The sequence below is a fragment of the Typha angustifolia genome, chromosome 4 (genome assembly GCF_048772165.1).
Source record: "Typha angustifolia cultivar Huaian chromosome 4, ASM4877216v1, whole genome shotgun sequence".
Classification (NCBI taxonomy): Eukaryota; Viridiplantae; Streptophyta; class Magnoliopsida; order Poales; family Typhaceae; genus Typha; species Typha angustifolia.
The window spans coordinates 3,954,092-3,969,435 of NC_133242.1; the positions used below are offsets into that span (position 1 = coordinate 3,954,092).

Genomic DNA, 15,344 nt, shown 5'->3' on the forward strand with positions numbered 1-15,344 from the left:
CATTAGAAATTTAATGCAAGGAATAAAACAAGACATTTTAGAAAAATAGTTTACAACTAGAAAAACAAAGTCCATATTTAAGGAATGTATGTAGCAAGTCAAGTATAAAATCCATGCTCATATTTTACTGTAGATGATTTATACTAATCAATTATTGTAGAGTTGGTAAGTACCATTCCCTATGACTAAGAAGATCATGAGATCAACTTGAACAATAAATAATTTTATGAAGAAAATTATTTGGTGATTTGAATATTTGGTGGCTCAATTTGATTAATGGCTTGGCGGTGCAGTTGATTTGGAAGAGCAATTCGATAGCACGGTGACTTAGAGCATGTCTCGACGACGTTTAATTCGGAGCAATAGTTCGACAACGCACACAACTTAAAGCCCAGACTAGATGGCTTAGTGTATCGGCTAAAACTTAATAGAGTCTAAGTGCATTTTTATATAAAAAAAATTAGCCCTATATCTAGAGCCTATATCTAACATTCGATATAAAAAAAGTGTATAAGCTATTATTTTGCTTACAATGTATGACCAATTTGCAGCATCATGTTTGAGACTTAACCAGTAAAATTGACAATCAACCTCCTAAAAACGATTACCTGCATAAATTTGTCATATTAAATGGTTGCATGCACATGTATAAAGTATGTAGAGTTTGTTGGCATTAAGTAAGTACCCTTCACGGAGGGCATAACAGTCAAGAGAGATATTCCTATCATTTGACAGAACAATATAAACTAATATAAGTCTGGGCAGGATTGTGTAATCTTTCATTCAGTCTGTCAAATCCAGCAACTTTGATACTTATTCGTCAAGATAAACGACAAAATGATTTAAACTGTTAAATAATATGCGTTAAAATTTTAAAAAGATAGCGATTTTTATTCAAGTTGGCATTAAATTTTAAATTAAAAAGATCTAAACAACTTTAACTTGGGATAAAGTAATCGAAAGTATAGAGATGCAAAAATAAACTATATCCTCTATACTTTTCTAATTGACTGCAATAAATTGGAAGGGTGTGATGGTCTGTAATCTAAAAAAAATAGAAAAGAAAAAGATAGTTCCTGTTCTGAAAACAGGAGAGAATTGCAAACTAAAGGAGCAAGCTTGGTGATGATGATAACTGTAATCAAGCGTGGAATAAATAAGGCCTATTTAATTATAAATATATGTTATTTTATTTAGTACTAATATATGAACTAATAGTTACATTTTTTTATGTGACATAAAATTAATATTAATATATTAAAAAATAGTACATTTGTATTAAGAATCTGTGAAGCTTTATACCTAACGATAAAAATACTCTTGACTAAATATAAAATAATATTAATAATATATATATTTCCAAAATTATAATATTTTTAATTATAAATACGGACCTAAAATACTTCATCATTTGTACTTAAGAACACACGGCAATGTGAGCATATAGCCAGTGTGGACTGCATGACAACGTGTGAAATAATTATGTAACGTTACTATTTTACAACAGAAAAGAGAAAGAATCTCAATATGTGTAATTAAATATATCTAATCTAGAAATAATATAATAATTATGAATTATTATTAAATTATTTTTTAAAAAATTTATAGAATAAGATGAAAGAGAATAACAAATTACTACATGAATAAGATTAAATTATTATTTAATTACTATACTAAAATACAAAAACTTATTTTAGAATAAGACTATTCATATTCCACTAGATCTAATAAAACTTATCTCAACCAGATCTAATCAAAATCTCTTGTATAAAACTACACAAACATTAGAAGCATTGAAAACTTAACAAATGTTGCTTAGCATATTATGTTGCAAGACAAATTAAGTGAAGATCATCTACAGGAGTCTTACTGATAAAAGTTGGATAAAAAGAACAAGAAACTTAGAAGTAAACAAAATGGACGGCTTAAATGCCACATAAAGATGGCATTAAGCAACTGAAGGACAAAAGACTCGGTTCAACCTCCATATAAACACATCGCCAACATAACCTAGAAAAGGGATCTGTGATCCCACTACCAGATCTATTGAATAAAGGTGCTGACATAGAGACTGCCCTGCACTACTTAGATCTCTGCCTCATCTTTCGGCGCTTCCTCTTGAGCCTCCTCATACGCTTCTTCTTCCACTAAACAAAGCAAAAAAGGCCATGACAAAAATTCTGAATACATACTAATCTATAAGGGTATGGAACTCATATTTCAACATAATGATCAGTAAACATACAAAACAACAATATATCTATATAGAAAGGCATCCTAGATACCTAGTCATGAGGCTCCCACCATTGGGTTGGGGAAGAAAGATGTACATAAGTTTTACCCTCAAAGCTGAAATATGACTTGAATTCATGATCACTTGCAAGGTGCAACCTAACTGCCTCAGAAGTGAGGCCCTCTAACAATACATTCATATAGCAGCTCCAATTTACATTCATCGAAGACTTTAACATTTCGTCATCGTGTAGTATCCGGATCATATGACCATAAGAACAACTAATCCCCAAAAAGAAAAATGCACTTTGCAAAGCTAATTTATTTTTACGAGAGAATCTCGTATCAAAATATGGCAAAAAGATGATCGAAGAATATCTGATTCAAAGATCGCACGAGAGAACAGTTCGATCAGAACAACTAGATAACGGGAGAGAACGAAAGAAAACTCTCACCTTCGCCCTCATCGCGTCCGCTGTAGAGCTCTCAAAACTTGGCCGATCTCCGACTCTTTCCCTCTCTCCTTCGAGCGGCTTCGAGAAAACAAGGAGGATCGCCCTTCTTGCGTACTTATATAGCTAGGGTTTTGGTAACAGGAGGGAGGAGGGTCGAAGCCTAATCCAGTAATCCGAACACGGGAGGGTCGTGTGGACGGTGATCAGCTCGGTCAGGGGACAACGGAAAATCCCGACCGTCCATCTGGTGTTAGTCGGTGTATCCGTGTATAGATATGAACTGGACTCGGGATTGATATAGGAAGAGGAATTTTAGTTATTATTATCAAAATAAAGAGAATTATTGTAGAATTAATTATTTCAGTGTTTACTATTTGATTAGATGTAGAATAAATTAATGCAGATAAATAAATGACTAATTAAGTTAATTTTGATTAATAATATTTATATTATAGAATAAAAATACTATGATGTTTAATTATTATTTTAAAATAAAAAATTATAAGCAAAAATTATTCTTAGAATGAAGGAATTCTTACTACCAGAGCTAGGTGGTGATAGGCTCTCTTAGAATTCCTACTACGTGAAGACTATGTACTGCAAATGAGCTTCTTATTATTGCTAGTAGCTTATTAATGAGTTCTGATTGTACTTGAGAATTGAGATGGGACGGCCCATCCCAACTCGTATAAATTTTGGTCTCCTATATATATATATATATATATATATATATATATATATATATATATATATTGAGGCATTTTGTAATCACAGGAATAGTGTAGTATAGTATCTCGGGCTGGATTTTATTTTAATTTTTTTATTAAATAAATTTGCATGGCTCAAACTTTCGAATTGTAAATTTAGGCAAATCGTTTTTGCAAAACGATTTTGATCAAATAAAATGGATGTCAACGACTTTGAAAATAAAAAGGGGGCTAAGAGTCGCTTCGCTGCAGCTTTTGAATATTATGAGCTAAGTTAGCCAAATGATTTAATAAAAATTATTAATTTATCTCTTCAAATTGAATGGTTGAGATTAAATGATACCGGTTATATTAACTAGAAGTATCGATTAAATTAGTCATATTTTATTTCTCTCTTAGTTATCTATTTTTTTTATTAAGAATAATAATAATAATAATAATAATAATAATAAAAAAATTAGTAATAAGTAATAAGAAAATATTTAAATTCTAATTTTATAATAATAATAAATTAGTAATAAGTAATAAGAAAATATTTAAATTCTAATTTTTTTATCCATTAATCTAGTCATATAGATATGAAATGTCTTTTATACCCTTTTAAGTTAACAAAGGATTAAAATTATTTTCAACAACTAATTAGTTAGTACGGAATCATTTCTCCTGATGTTAAACTTTTTTTAAGGCGCTCTCTCTCACGTACACCTTCTCGCGCCTAACTGCCCTCTCTTCTCCGCCCATCTAACTTTCTCCTCCTCCTCCTCCCTCTCCTCCATTCTTCATTTTGTTTTCTTCCAAAACTGGTCAATGGCGGACGACTGGCCCAGCCAAGGCACACTACTGATCGGCATGAAGAGCCCTCCGAGTCTAGCAAGCCCCAGCGGTGGCCTAATTTCTTTTTTTAAGGCCAGGGCTACCCACTTAACTACTGCTCCACTCTTTCTCTCAAAAGCTAAAGCTCCCCCCTTTCATAAAGAAAAAGGCAGCCATCTCATATATTTTGGTGGTCGACCACCAGATTCCTCTTGCAGTGGGCAGGCTCATGCTCGCCTTTGTTCACTTTTAAAAATAATCCTACAATGAGTTAGATGATGATCATAATCGAAGAGAGAGAGAGAGAGAGGGAGTACGTTAATTAGCAGGCCTGACTGGTTATCTGAATACATGATTGAAACTTTGGGAGAGGGAAAGCAAAAGGGTTGGATACCAGGCCAACACCATCATCATAAATAATGAGCCCATTTCAAAGAGAGTTTGGAGGTTTCTTTGCTCTTTACAACTCTCACATGTGAGTGAGCATTACTAGATGTAATGATAATATTAGATTAAAAAAAAGAATTATGAGCAGAATTATGAGAAGAATTAATGAGAAGAGGAAAGTTGACGAGGACATTTATTGGGAACCAAAACAGGCTTTTTGTAGTCTCTCTCTCGGCATTTGAGTCCTTTTTTCCTTTCTTTTTGGTTCGTTCTTGGGATAGCAGCAAAGAGCACAGCACCCCACAGTCAAAACACATTTGGCACCAAATCTACCATTATATATATATATATATATATATATATATATATATATATATATATGCCAAACAACCAAAAGAAAATGCTTATTAGAGATCTTTATATCACAGTGGTTCTTTTACAGCTGCACTCCACTTACATCACTAGAGCCATTGAGGAGGGATTGAAGCCGGAGTGTCCAAGGTGGGATTTTGGCCGGTGGGTCTCCATCCTTCTTGGATTATCTCGAGTGGGCTTGCTTTGGTTTGCATGAGGAAGTGAAGAGGGAACTTCCAGTCATTATTTGGTTTTCTATGATACTTTATGGAGTGTAGTTGTAGTGTATAAAGGAATGATCTTGCTTGGTGGGTTGTAACTAGCTAGAATGCCCAAGGCGGGATTTTCTTTGGGGGATTGCATCCTTCTTGGATTATCTTGGGTGAGTTTTACATGAGGAAGTGAGGAATCGGCATTGCTGGGTTTACCGATTCTGTCAAATGGGGGCCATTTGCAAGGGGCATTTGTTGGTGCTTCTCTTGTTGCTCCTTTGGTTGAGAGGCCTCTGTCAGGAGGATGCAGCTGTGTATTTTGTGACAATGAAACAGGCTCCTGCAGTTCATCACCACATTGATTTGAAGAGGTACGGGAGTAGCCGCATTAGTAAAAGAGACTCTGCAACATCGAATACCCTTAACAAGAAAAGGTACTATTTCATTAGACTCTTCTAAGTTTCAATGTCCTTTCTTTGATGATTTCGTTAGGTATTATGGTTTGTCTTCAATTTGTTTGTTTTGGCCCACTTTTTCATTTGTCCTATCTTGTGTCTCTTGATTTAGCCTTATTTAAAATGTTCCTTCTTTAGAAAGTATATTGTGTCAAATTTTGAAGATCTTTACTACTGCAAAATTTTATGACTCAAGTTAGTGTTTGTCATTCAGTTTAGGCATTGAATTAGCAGAGAAAATAGTGGTCGTATGGAAATGGAATATGGTTCCACCTCTTGCACTTGTGTAAGGAGGAAAATGATAAATGATTAGGTAAACTAATGATTATATATTTTTCATCCTTTCTGAAAATATTTTTCTGTCTATTTGTGAGTTTGTTTTCGACATGCATCTAAGTCGGTTGAATTTAATCTTTGCTAAATATTGGGTCAGTTTCTGATCACATCTACAATATCTGAAGATGCCAACTTTATGCCCTCTAAAGCTTCATTGCCGTGGAGTCAATAATGTAAATGTGGTGGATCACAACTCTATGTATTTTCTCTTTCTCCATCAATTAGTTTACCAGTTTAGCTCTGACACCTTGAACTAATCATAGAAATATTATTAATTATTTAGAAACATGTTAGGTTCTATTGTTGGTTAGAATTCTCTTTTCCATTTTCATCTATTGGCTAACATTGCTCCATTTTATCATAGCCAGTTACTTGTCACCTTTATATTTTCATTATCTGGAAGGTGACATTCAAATCATGTTTAATCCTGTAATTTTCTACTCTTCTGTTTGATCTAAATAATTACTTCAACCTAAGATAGCATTCTCCACACCTAATCTTCTTTTGGTCGACAACTTTTTGGTCCTTTCTGGTTTCAGAACTCCTGCAAGTAATTTATGACACAATCAGGTTAGCTTACACATATTACTGTGTATATTCAGGAACGTGCCAAAACCATATGCAAACTACAGCTCGTATCTGATTCGGCTTCAGAATTCACTCTTGAGGAGGGCATTAAAAGGGGAACACTATCTAAAGCTCTATAGCTATCATTATTTGATTAATGGGTTTGCTGTTCTTATCACTTCTCAACAGGTATACGACTCGATTTTCTTTGTACCATCCTTCTGCCATTTTGTTTCAATGGATGCTCCAATAGTTTCATAATAATGTAGATAAATAGTGCTTCATGTACCTATAGTGGCATAATCGGAATTTCAGTCGATCTGTCATCTGTCCAATCCTTTATCTTTGTAGTTTCACAAATTTTTGGAAGGAAATGCCTCTTACTGATCTCTAGATTGTTGAACTGCAGAAGTGATTGGCAAAATTTACGTACTTCTTTCTTTGTATTATTTTAAGACTATACACTATATACCATTTGCTGTATAATTATTCTGAGCTCTTTATGTCTTTGTCTAATTTGATATTTGCGTTAGATATCATATCATATCCCTTTTACGGTTCTTTTGTATCACTAATCAATGAGATATATCAATTACAGCAGAATTACATATTTACAAGTTAATGTCAATGAATAAGTGTTCTTGTATTTGATTAATATTAGAATTCTCAAAGCATCTACTGTTGACACTCGGCAGACATTTACCTGTGCTTCATCAAGTTTGATACATGTACATCTTTCTGCATTAATGTTCTGTTGTTGGTGGCTTCAAAAGGCAGACAAGCTTTCTAGGAGAAGAGAAGTTGCAAATGTAGTATTGGACTTCTCAGTTAGGACTGCAACTACATATACACCTGAATTCCTGGGTTTGCCACAAGGAGCATGGGTTCAAGAAGGGGGACCTGAATTTGCTGGAGAAGGCATTGTCATTGGTTTTATTGACACCGGAATTGATCCAAGTCATCCTAGCTTTTCTGATGATATTTCTATGAATCGTTATCCTGTTCCTGCCCATTTCGCTGGTATTTGCGAGGTTACAAGTGATTTTCCTTCTGGATCCTGTAACAGAAAGCTTGTAGGAGCTCGACATTTTGCAGCTTCTGCTATTACAAGGGGAGTCTTCAATGCTTCACAGGATTATGCTTCACCATTCGATGGTGACGGCCATGGAACGTAAGTGATAGAATTGAACTTACATGTCCTTAGCTGGGTACAGTTGGAGATACTATGCTATTTGATATCTGTTCCAACTTTTTCATTTTGTTGATGCCTTTTCCCCTAATACTATCCTTAGTTTTCATTTGATTATTCATCTGCTTTTGCTATTGTCGAAGTAACGCTATTGATTTCAGATTATTTGGTTCACTCCAAAAAAAGAAAAGGTTAAAAAAGTTGAGAAGTTATATATTTGAATTGATCTTCTTGTAGTAATTTCAAGAAAGGAAGCTCGATTAACGTTTCTGCTTTACTACCATCTCTATTTGTCAAAAACTCAAAATGTGTAATTCTTTAATCAAAGTGCTTTCGAGTCTTTTGCGGTTTAATGCAGTTTCAGTTCAACACAGGCATACAGCATCCATTGCAGCCGGTAACCATGGACTTCCTGTTCTTGTGTCTGGGAATCATTTCGGGAATGCAAGTGGCATGGCTCCTCGTGCACAGTAATGATGGAATCTACTTTACTATACCACAAATAAACAATAGCCTTTCATTCATATGATAATTTGACCTTTCATTTTTCAGCATTGCTGTTTATAAAGCTCTGTACAAAAGCTTTGGAGGCTTTGCTGCTGATGTTGTTGCTGCATTAGACCAGGTAAATCTTTGCCATACATCAGTTAGCTGATTTGGCTATTTATCTGAATTGTATCTATCCGTTTAACGGTCTGTTCATGGTTTATGATATTCTTATATTGCTATCGTAGTTATATTTGACAGCAACTGGGCATTAGATAAAAAGCAAAAGTTGTGAAGTTGAGAATTTTCTTATCAAGAAACCCTTATGGAGTGGGTTTTGAATATCCGACCAAAATCAGCTCCTGATTTATTTTTACTTCTAACCATTATATACGATCAATTCCTCTCACAGGCAGCTGAAGATGGGGTTGATGTTATAAGTTTATCAATTACTCCAAACAGACGTCCTCCTGGAATAGCAACATTCTTCAATCCTATTGATATGTCATTGCTTTCAGCAATAAAAGCTGGAATATTTGTTGTGCAAGCAGCTGGCAATACTGGGCCTTCACCCAAGAGCATGTCATCCTTCAGCCCATGGATATTTACTGTAGGTGCTTCATCTCATGATAGAATCTACAATAACTATCTGGTACTCGGCAACAATTTAACAATTCCAGGAGTTGGGCTTGCTCGTAAGTTTTGCATTGTGATTTTTCTCTTATATAATTTTATTTTATCACGTTCTTGCTTTTCTTTATTTTTTAGCAGCTCTTCTCTTCCCAAAGTATGTAGCTGTTCTTGTTAAAACTTGTCTTCAGGAGGAAAGAATCTGTGTAGTATGTACAATGATCTTGAAACTATCCCCGCCAACCCCCACTCCCCCAAAAGAAAAAAAAAAAGAATCCTCCTAAAATCCTTCAATGATTTGCAAATGGAGCTTATATCACTGAGTAGTGAGCACTCAGCTAAATATTTAATTTCATTTGCAGCTGGCACAGATGGCAATTTGATGTACACTCTCATTGCTGCAACTCATGCATTGAAAAATGATACAACTAATGCAAATAATTTGTATTTGGGAGAATGCCAAGACTCAGCTCATCTAAATCAAGATATGATTGAAGGAAACTTATTGATTTGCAGTTACTCCATCCGATTTGTGCTTGGCCTGTCCTCTGTCAAGCAAGCCATAAATACAGCAAAGAATGTTGGTGCAATTGGAGTTATATTCTACTTGGATCCATTTGTTCTTGGCTTCCAGCTGTACCCAACTCCCATGGATATGCCTGGGCTGATAATACCATCTCCTGATGACTCTAAGGTATGGAATTTAGGACTGCTATTAAGTACTTATGATTGACAAAACTTGGTTATATACTGAAGCAGGCATGAGGTGTTAGAAAGGATCTTCCAAGCATTTGCATTATTATCATATTTTTCGTACCCCATTGGCTTGGACATAGCACTCTCAGACTCTCAGTCAGTGGCCATTTAGTCTAGGAGCCACAATCAGAGTGGAACTATGATTTCGTAAGGTAATCCAGATAAACTTGAAAGATTAACCCCTAGCTTGCCCAATTGTTAAGTATCATTCCTTCACCTCTTATCTTCTTATTCCTTATGGGACTAGACCATTGGTCCCCAACAATCTTCTCCTCTACATGTGAGTCAGTCAAATAATCAACAAATAAATATGGTTGTTACACCCGAACCTGTACGATGAACAAAAGAACAAACCTGGCTCTACTGAGGCAACCAATTAATGCCCCGAGCTTCATGACAAACTAATGAAAATCAGCTGCAAAGCTAAGGTCTGATCAATTGCTGGATTAAACGTGGGAGTCCAATCGTATTGCAACTAGGAACACTAATCCCCAACAGAGCTATGGTTTTATGTTGACTTTCACAAGTGGATATAGACCCTCTTGTCTTCTTTCCATCATGAAAATAGTTAATACATTTCTCTACCTCAGATTATCTATATTCTGCATTTGTGCCCCATTGGTAAATGCAATTATGTCCCTTGTGACATTTAATGATATGAGAATATTCTGAATGTATTAATTGATTCTTCTTTTCCTTCTCTTATTTTCATCAACATGCACCAAACTACTCCTACGAAGACATGGGATTGCAACTCGATCCTTGATTCAATCAGTTTATATTCCTCTCGATCATTTTCTTTCTTGAGTATGATTTGCCTTTTTTTTTGTTACGTTCTCTCTTATTTCATGTTCATGAATTTCAATGTCCAGCCGTCACATTAAGAAAGCAATGAATTAGATGATCTAGCTAGTTTTGAATCAATAAGGAATCAGTCTTGTTACTTCACTAGATACCAATTTATTCTTTGCATTCTTCATGCAGATTTTCCTGAAGTATTACAATAGCTCCTTAGTGATAGATGAAACCTCAAAAAGAATTGCCGGGTTTGGTGGCATTGCAAAAATATTGGGAGGTCTAAAGGCTAACTACAGCAATTCCTCACCAAAAGTAATGTATTACTCAGCTAGAGGACCAGATCCAGAGGACAATTTATTATCTGATGCTGACATTATGAAACCTAATCTGATAGCTCCTGGGAATTCCATATGGGGTGCCTGGAGTTCGAGTGGTATGGACTCTTCCGAATTTCAAGGTAAAATACCGATCAAAATCGACTATATGATCATCTTTCTTCACTGCCCTCAGTACTACATTAAAGTTAGACCATCAGTTGTTTTCTGTTCTGAGAAGGATTTGTCCTGATCCTTGTTGGGTAGTTTAAGGGGGTTTAGGATGGAGACAGTTTATAATGGTGTGGAACAACTTTGAGCACTAATTAATGGTTTCTGGTTTCCTAATAATATGCATCAAGTGATCACTCATGGTTCTGTAATAAAACAAAAAATCATCTTTGATCTATACAGAGCTACCTTAGTGACTTAAGCTTCAGTATGCAAGTATCGCTTTAGATGTGAAACATGTTGAATCATGCATATCCTATGATGTCTCATTATATTGTTTACTTACTAGGAACTAATTACTTAATTTTCCTGAGAACATAAAATTTTTACACATATGTCTATAGACAAAAGGTCATCTACATAGAGCTACTAAGTTAACCAAGCTTCAGTATACAAGCATTCTATTATTTGTGAAACATGACAAATTGTACAAAATATTATTTCGTTTCATAATATAATTTACTTACTAGGAATTGTTAAGCTAATTTTCCTGAGAACAGTAACTTCTACGAAGTTCATTTTTGCAAAAAAATTCCAGCTTTCCATATACGTAAGACAAATTACATATGCTTACAAAGGCCATGAGTTTGGCATCCCATAGAGGTCATACTCAACTCGACTGATGTTATTCCCTTGGCTGACATCTGCAATGGCAGATGCAGCAAGTGACCTAACTAATTGTTATGTAGCTTACTTGCAGAGTTTGGAGAAAGTCATACATATGAAACAAAAAACCAATTGTAGGTAGAAATCCTACAATTCAAATAAGTAATCTAATAATATAGATAACATTTGATCTTCCACTCCCATGTTGAAATGATTTACTCGTCATGCTGCTTTCTTGTTTCTTTTTCTTCTCTTAGGTGAAAACTTTGCAATGCTTTCTGGCACAAGTATGGCTGCTCCCCATGTTGCTGGGCTTGCTGCTCTAATCAAGCAAAAGTTTCCAAACTTTAGTCCTTCGGCCATAAGTTCTACACTCTCCACAACTGCTACCCTCTATGACAGGCAAGGTGGTCCAATCATGGCACAGAGAGCTTACAGCAACCCTGATTTGACGCAGTCTGCTGCTACACCCTTTGACATGGGCAGCGGTTTTGTTGATGCTACTGCAGCTCTAGACCCCGGAATAATATTTGATTGTGGTGGGTTTTATAAATTCAATTTACTAAAAATGTTTGGAATATCTATTCAGTATTTTGTTCTCATTCGTCCAATATTTGTTGTTACCATTGTTCATTAGTTCTTTCAACCAAAACAAAATATGTTCATTAGTTAAATCATGACTTGTTCATTCCACACAATTGCAATCATAACACGCTACTTTTGATAAATATTCAGGTTATGATGAGTTCTTCTCCTTTCTTTGTGGTATCAACGGGTCTGGTCCTGTAGTGATGAATTACACGGGAAACAACTGTAGTGCTTCCACCATGACGGGCGCAGATTTAAACCTACCATCAATTACAGTAGCATTGCTGAAGCAGTCAAGAACATTAGTGAGAACAGTGACCAATATTGCTAATGATGAGACTTATAGAATCAGTTGGAGTGCTCCTTATGGAGTCTCTGTTTCTGTTACACCCACTCAATTTTTTATTGCAAGTGGTCAACAAAAAAAGTTGACTTTTGTTTTAACAGCTACCATGAATAGCTCCGCCGCCAGCTTTGGAAGAGTAGGGTTATATGGAAACCAAGGTCATAAGGCAATGATTCCACTGTCTGTCATCTTGAAGACTACGTAGAGCAATACCATAAGCTGACATAACAATTGTTGGTGATTTCTGTTGCCTTGGCAGTTGTATCGAACCAAGTTTTAGATCATTTGGATGTACATTTTGAAGCATCTTGATGTAATAGTGAGTAACAAATAATGTGCAAGTTTCTTTGTAGCCTCAGTTCCATGAGTGACAGAATGAGCAAGATCTTTTTAGTGAGCAGCATCTGTATGCTTTGGTTAAACAAGTACCTGGGCCTGAAATCACAACATTTTCTGGTACATGAATTAACATTTGTGATATCCAACAAAAATCTGCATTATGGCAGCAGGTATAAATACCAGTCAAAATTCTAGCTTAAATTAAGTGAGGGGCTCTTCATTGTGCGATTTGAAAGAGGGAAGAAGTTTCATTTGCTGATTACCTATCTTGACAAAGATGCACTGCGATTAACTTGTTGCTAAGATAATTTAGGATGGATCTATTGACACATGCCATGCCAGATTGAGACCAGCACTACTGAGAGGTAAACTGTTTTAGATTGCAGTGCAATAGTTCATAATCTACCCTATCTGTTGCTTACATTATTTGGCTCTGTATTTCACTGCTGGACAGTGAGTATGATTAAGCAAGCAGACATATGATAAATGAATTTGCCTGTTACATATACCTTTACTCTTTGATATGTTCAGTTTTTCATGCTATACAGCAACTTCAAGCCTGTAAATACAAGCAAGATCTGTAGGAGTGTTTAGAAAACTATTTTTGCTGATTGCTTCTTATTAACCAGCTGTTACATTACCTCTTTAAAGCTGCCATTATTTTAAAATCCAAAAGGTGTTGCTTTGTTGGACTATTCAGTATTTATAGTTCCCTTCTCAATCTTTTTTCTGTACATTCATTTTACCCTCTAATATATTCAAATGGTTGCAGAGCCCCCAGTGATGTATATATGGCTTTTGATAGCCAATGCTGTCACAATAATTTGTTCTTGTGATGTTGGAACAATTGAGTCCTTAGATTATTCAATAGTATAGAGGAGATACAAAATGATGGAAAAAGTTCTTGTGCATGATAGATCCATGTCCAATATAGCATCCTCTTATCAGACAACTCACATGAACACATTATGATCCTAGAGATGGCAAAACACTAATAACATCCACTCTTTACAACCAGAGACTTTTGATGCCACCTCTTAGGCAATATTGAAGGAACTGGCAGTGCTTTCCACAAACTTCCTTGCTCCTTTGAACCATCTCTTGTCACCAGCTTCTGCCTTGCAGATGTAGAGCTTGCCATCAGAGACAGTAGCAGTTATAATCTGGTGCTCTCCACCCTCATCTCCATCAGCTGTCCTTGTTAGGACTGTGATGGAGTAGTACTGTTTGCCGCCCACCACCGGCGTTGAGGTCTCTAGAATGTTGGCTGTCGCCACCGCATTGGCGTCGAACCTGCCCTGTTGGAATTTATTGTCTTTGAGTTTTGTATATTTTGCATGTGACCAAAGTGTTTATAATAGCTAGACTTCCATACCTCAAGAGTCTGTCTTCCCAAAATAAGTTTGTTTTCCTAGCAAGTAATCAACCTGCATATAAGAACATTTGAACCTGTCATTCTTCATTGGCCAAGTTGTTTGCTCGCATAACCGTAGGAAGCAGCCTTGCAAACTTACATGATTAAGAGATGGGTGAATGCTAATGACTTGGATGAATTATGCATTACCACCATATGATTATACTCAAAATCAGACTTTCATTTGTATCTGTTTGCTCAAAAATCTGGAGACTAGTTAACAAGACCATCAAATTATCGTTAATACTCTTATGATATTAATTATCCAATAATTTGAATTACCATAACATCTCTACATCAATGGAAGGAGAATTACATGAGGGTCCATTACCATTTTGATACTTTTGCGATCTTTTCCATCAAGTTCAGATGGAAACATGAAGTGTTCGCTTATGAAAATAAGGAGGTAAAGTGATTGGGCATATCCTGAGGTGCAATAGCTAATTAATCCAATTCTAATCTTTGTTCATGAAGCTAATGCAGATCTATACCTGCTGTCGTTAGAAAAAGGGTAACGGTATTTTGGCTCAATTTTAACTTACCTCCTTGTATTTTTAGGCCTAAGCACTTAAAGCCTCTGGCCTAGACTAAATTGCAACCGATAAATAACGGCGTTTCAATGGTGCGCTAATATTTCTCGCCATAAATAATTTATAAGATGATGAAACTATCCTACCATCATCAAGTCAAGATGAGGGGTTTGAGTGCTTAGCGCGAGGCGTTAAGAAGTGCCCTCAACTACGGTGGAGGGCACTACACCTCCATGGATACAAATGACCCATCAAGCTTTAGTCATTATATTAAACCGTCTATCCAAAGACATTAAGGACCCATCAAATTTTAGTCAATATATTAAGTCGCCTAGTTTAGACTTTAAACTGTGTGTATTGTCGAATTATTGCTCCGAACTAAACACATGCTAAAATATTTTTCTAAGTCATCGCACTGCCGAGCTATTCCTCTGTATCCACCTAAATTCCTGTTATGCATTTACTTGTTATCGTACTGGATATATGCATATGATTTGTCATTTTAAAAAGGAAAGCATGAAATGTGATTAATAGGATAGTTGATAGAAAGCGTGAGGATACCCGAGTGGGCGCGAGGGTTAGGACGCGCTTGGTGGATG

General features: G+C 35.6%; 1 protein-coding gene and 1 long non-coding RNA gene across 3 annotated transcripts; one reads left to right on the forward strand and one right to left on the reverse strand.

Annotated features, from left to right (window-relative positions):
• Positions 1-1,801: 1,801 nt before the first annotated feature.
• Positions 1,802-2,915, reverse strand: LOC140759257 (uncharacterized). Its single transcript, XR_012104211.1, has 2 exons — positions 2,688-2,915; positions 1,802-2,147 (listed from the first exon to the last, which is right to left on the reverse strand). It is a non-coding gene; the product is annotated as an uncharacterized lncRNA (long non-coding RNA).
• Positions 2,916-5,026: 2,111 nt separating this feature from the next.
• Positions 5,027-13,349, forward strand: LOC140758684 (subtilisin-like protease SBT2.3). 2 transcript variants are annotated; one of them, XM_073094928.1, is made up of 10 exons: positions 5,027-5,594; positions 6,554-6,707; positions 7,214-7,689; positions 8,082-8,177; positions 8,260-8,332; positions 8,606-8,888; positions 9,186-9,517; positions 10,564-10,834; positions 11,786-12,067; positions 12,264-13,349. In XM_073094928.1, exons 1-10 carry the CDS (start codon positions 5,389-5,391, stop codon positions 12,665-12,667), a joined length of 2,577 nt encoding a protein of 858 aa, XP_072951029.1. In that variant the 5' UTR covers positions 5,027-5,388; the 3' UTR covers positions 12,668-13,349. The 2 variants fall into 2 exon arrangements, with proteins under 2 accessions (XP_072951029.1, XP_072951030.1); XM_073094929.1 differs by having other exon boundaries at positions 7,292-7,689; positions 12,264-13,348.
• The last annotated feature ends 1,995 nt before the right edge of the window (positions 13,350-15,344 follow it).

What these genes read in the sequence shown, in the direction of transcription:
- LOC140758684 (XM_073094928.1), top strand. Translation starts at nt 5,389, where the DNA reads ATGGGGGCCATTTGCAAGGGGCATTTGTTGGTGCTTCTCTTGTTGCTC. An exon ending in TTCTTATCACTTCTCAACAG is followed by an intron (nt 6,708 to 7,213) that starts GTATACGACTCG and finishes GACACTCGGCAG; the next exon opens with ACATTTACCTGTGCTTCATC. An exon ending in CATCTCCTGATGACTCTAAG is followed by an intron (nt 9,518 to 10,563) that starts GTATGGAATTTA and finishes TTCTTCATGCAG; the next exon opens with ATTTTCCTGAAGTATTACAA.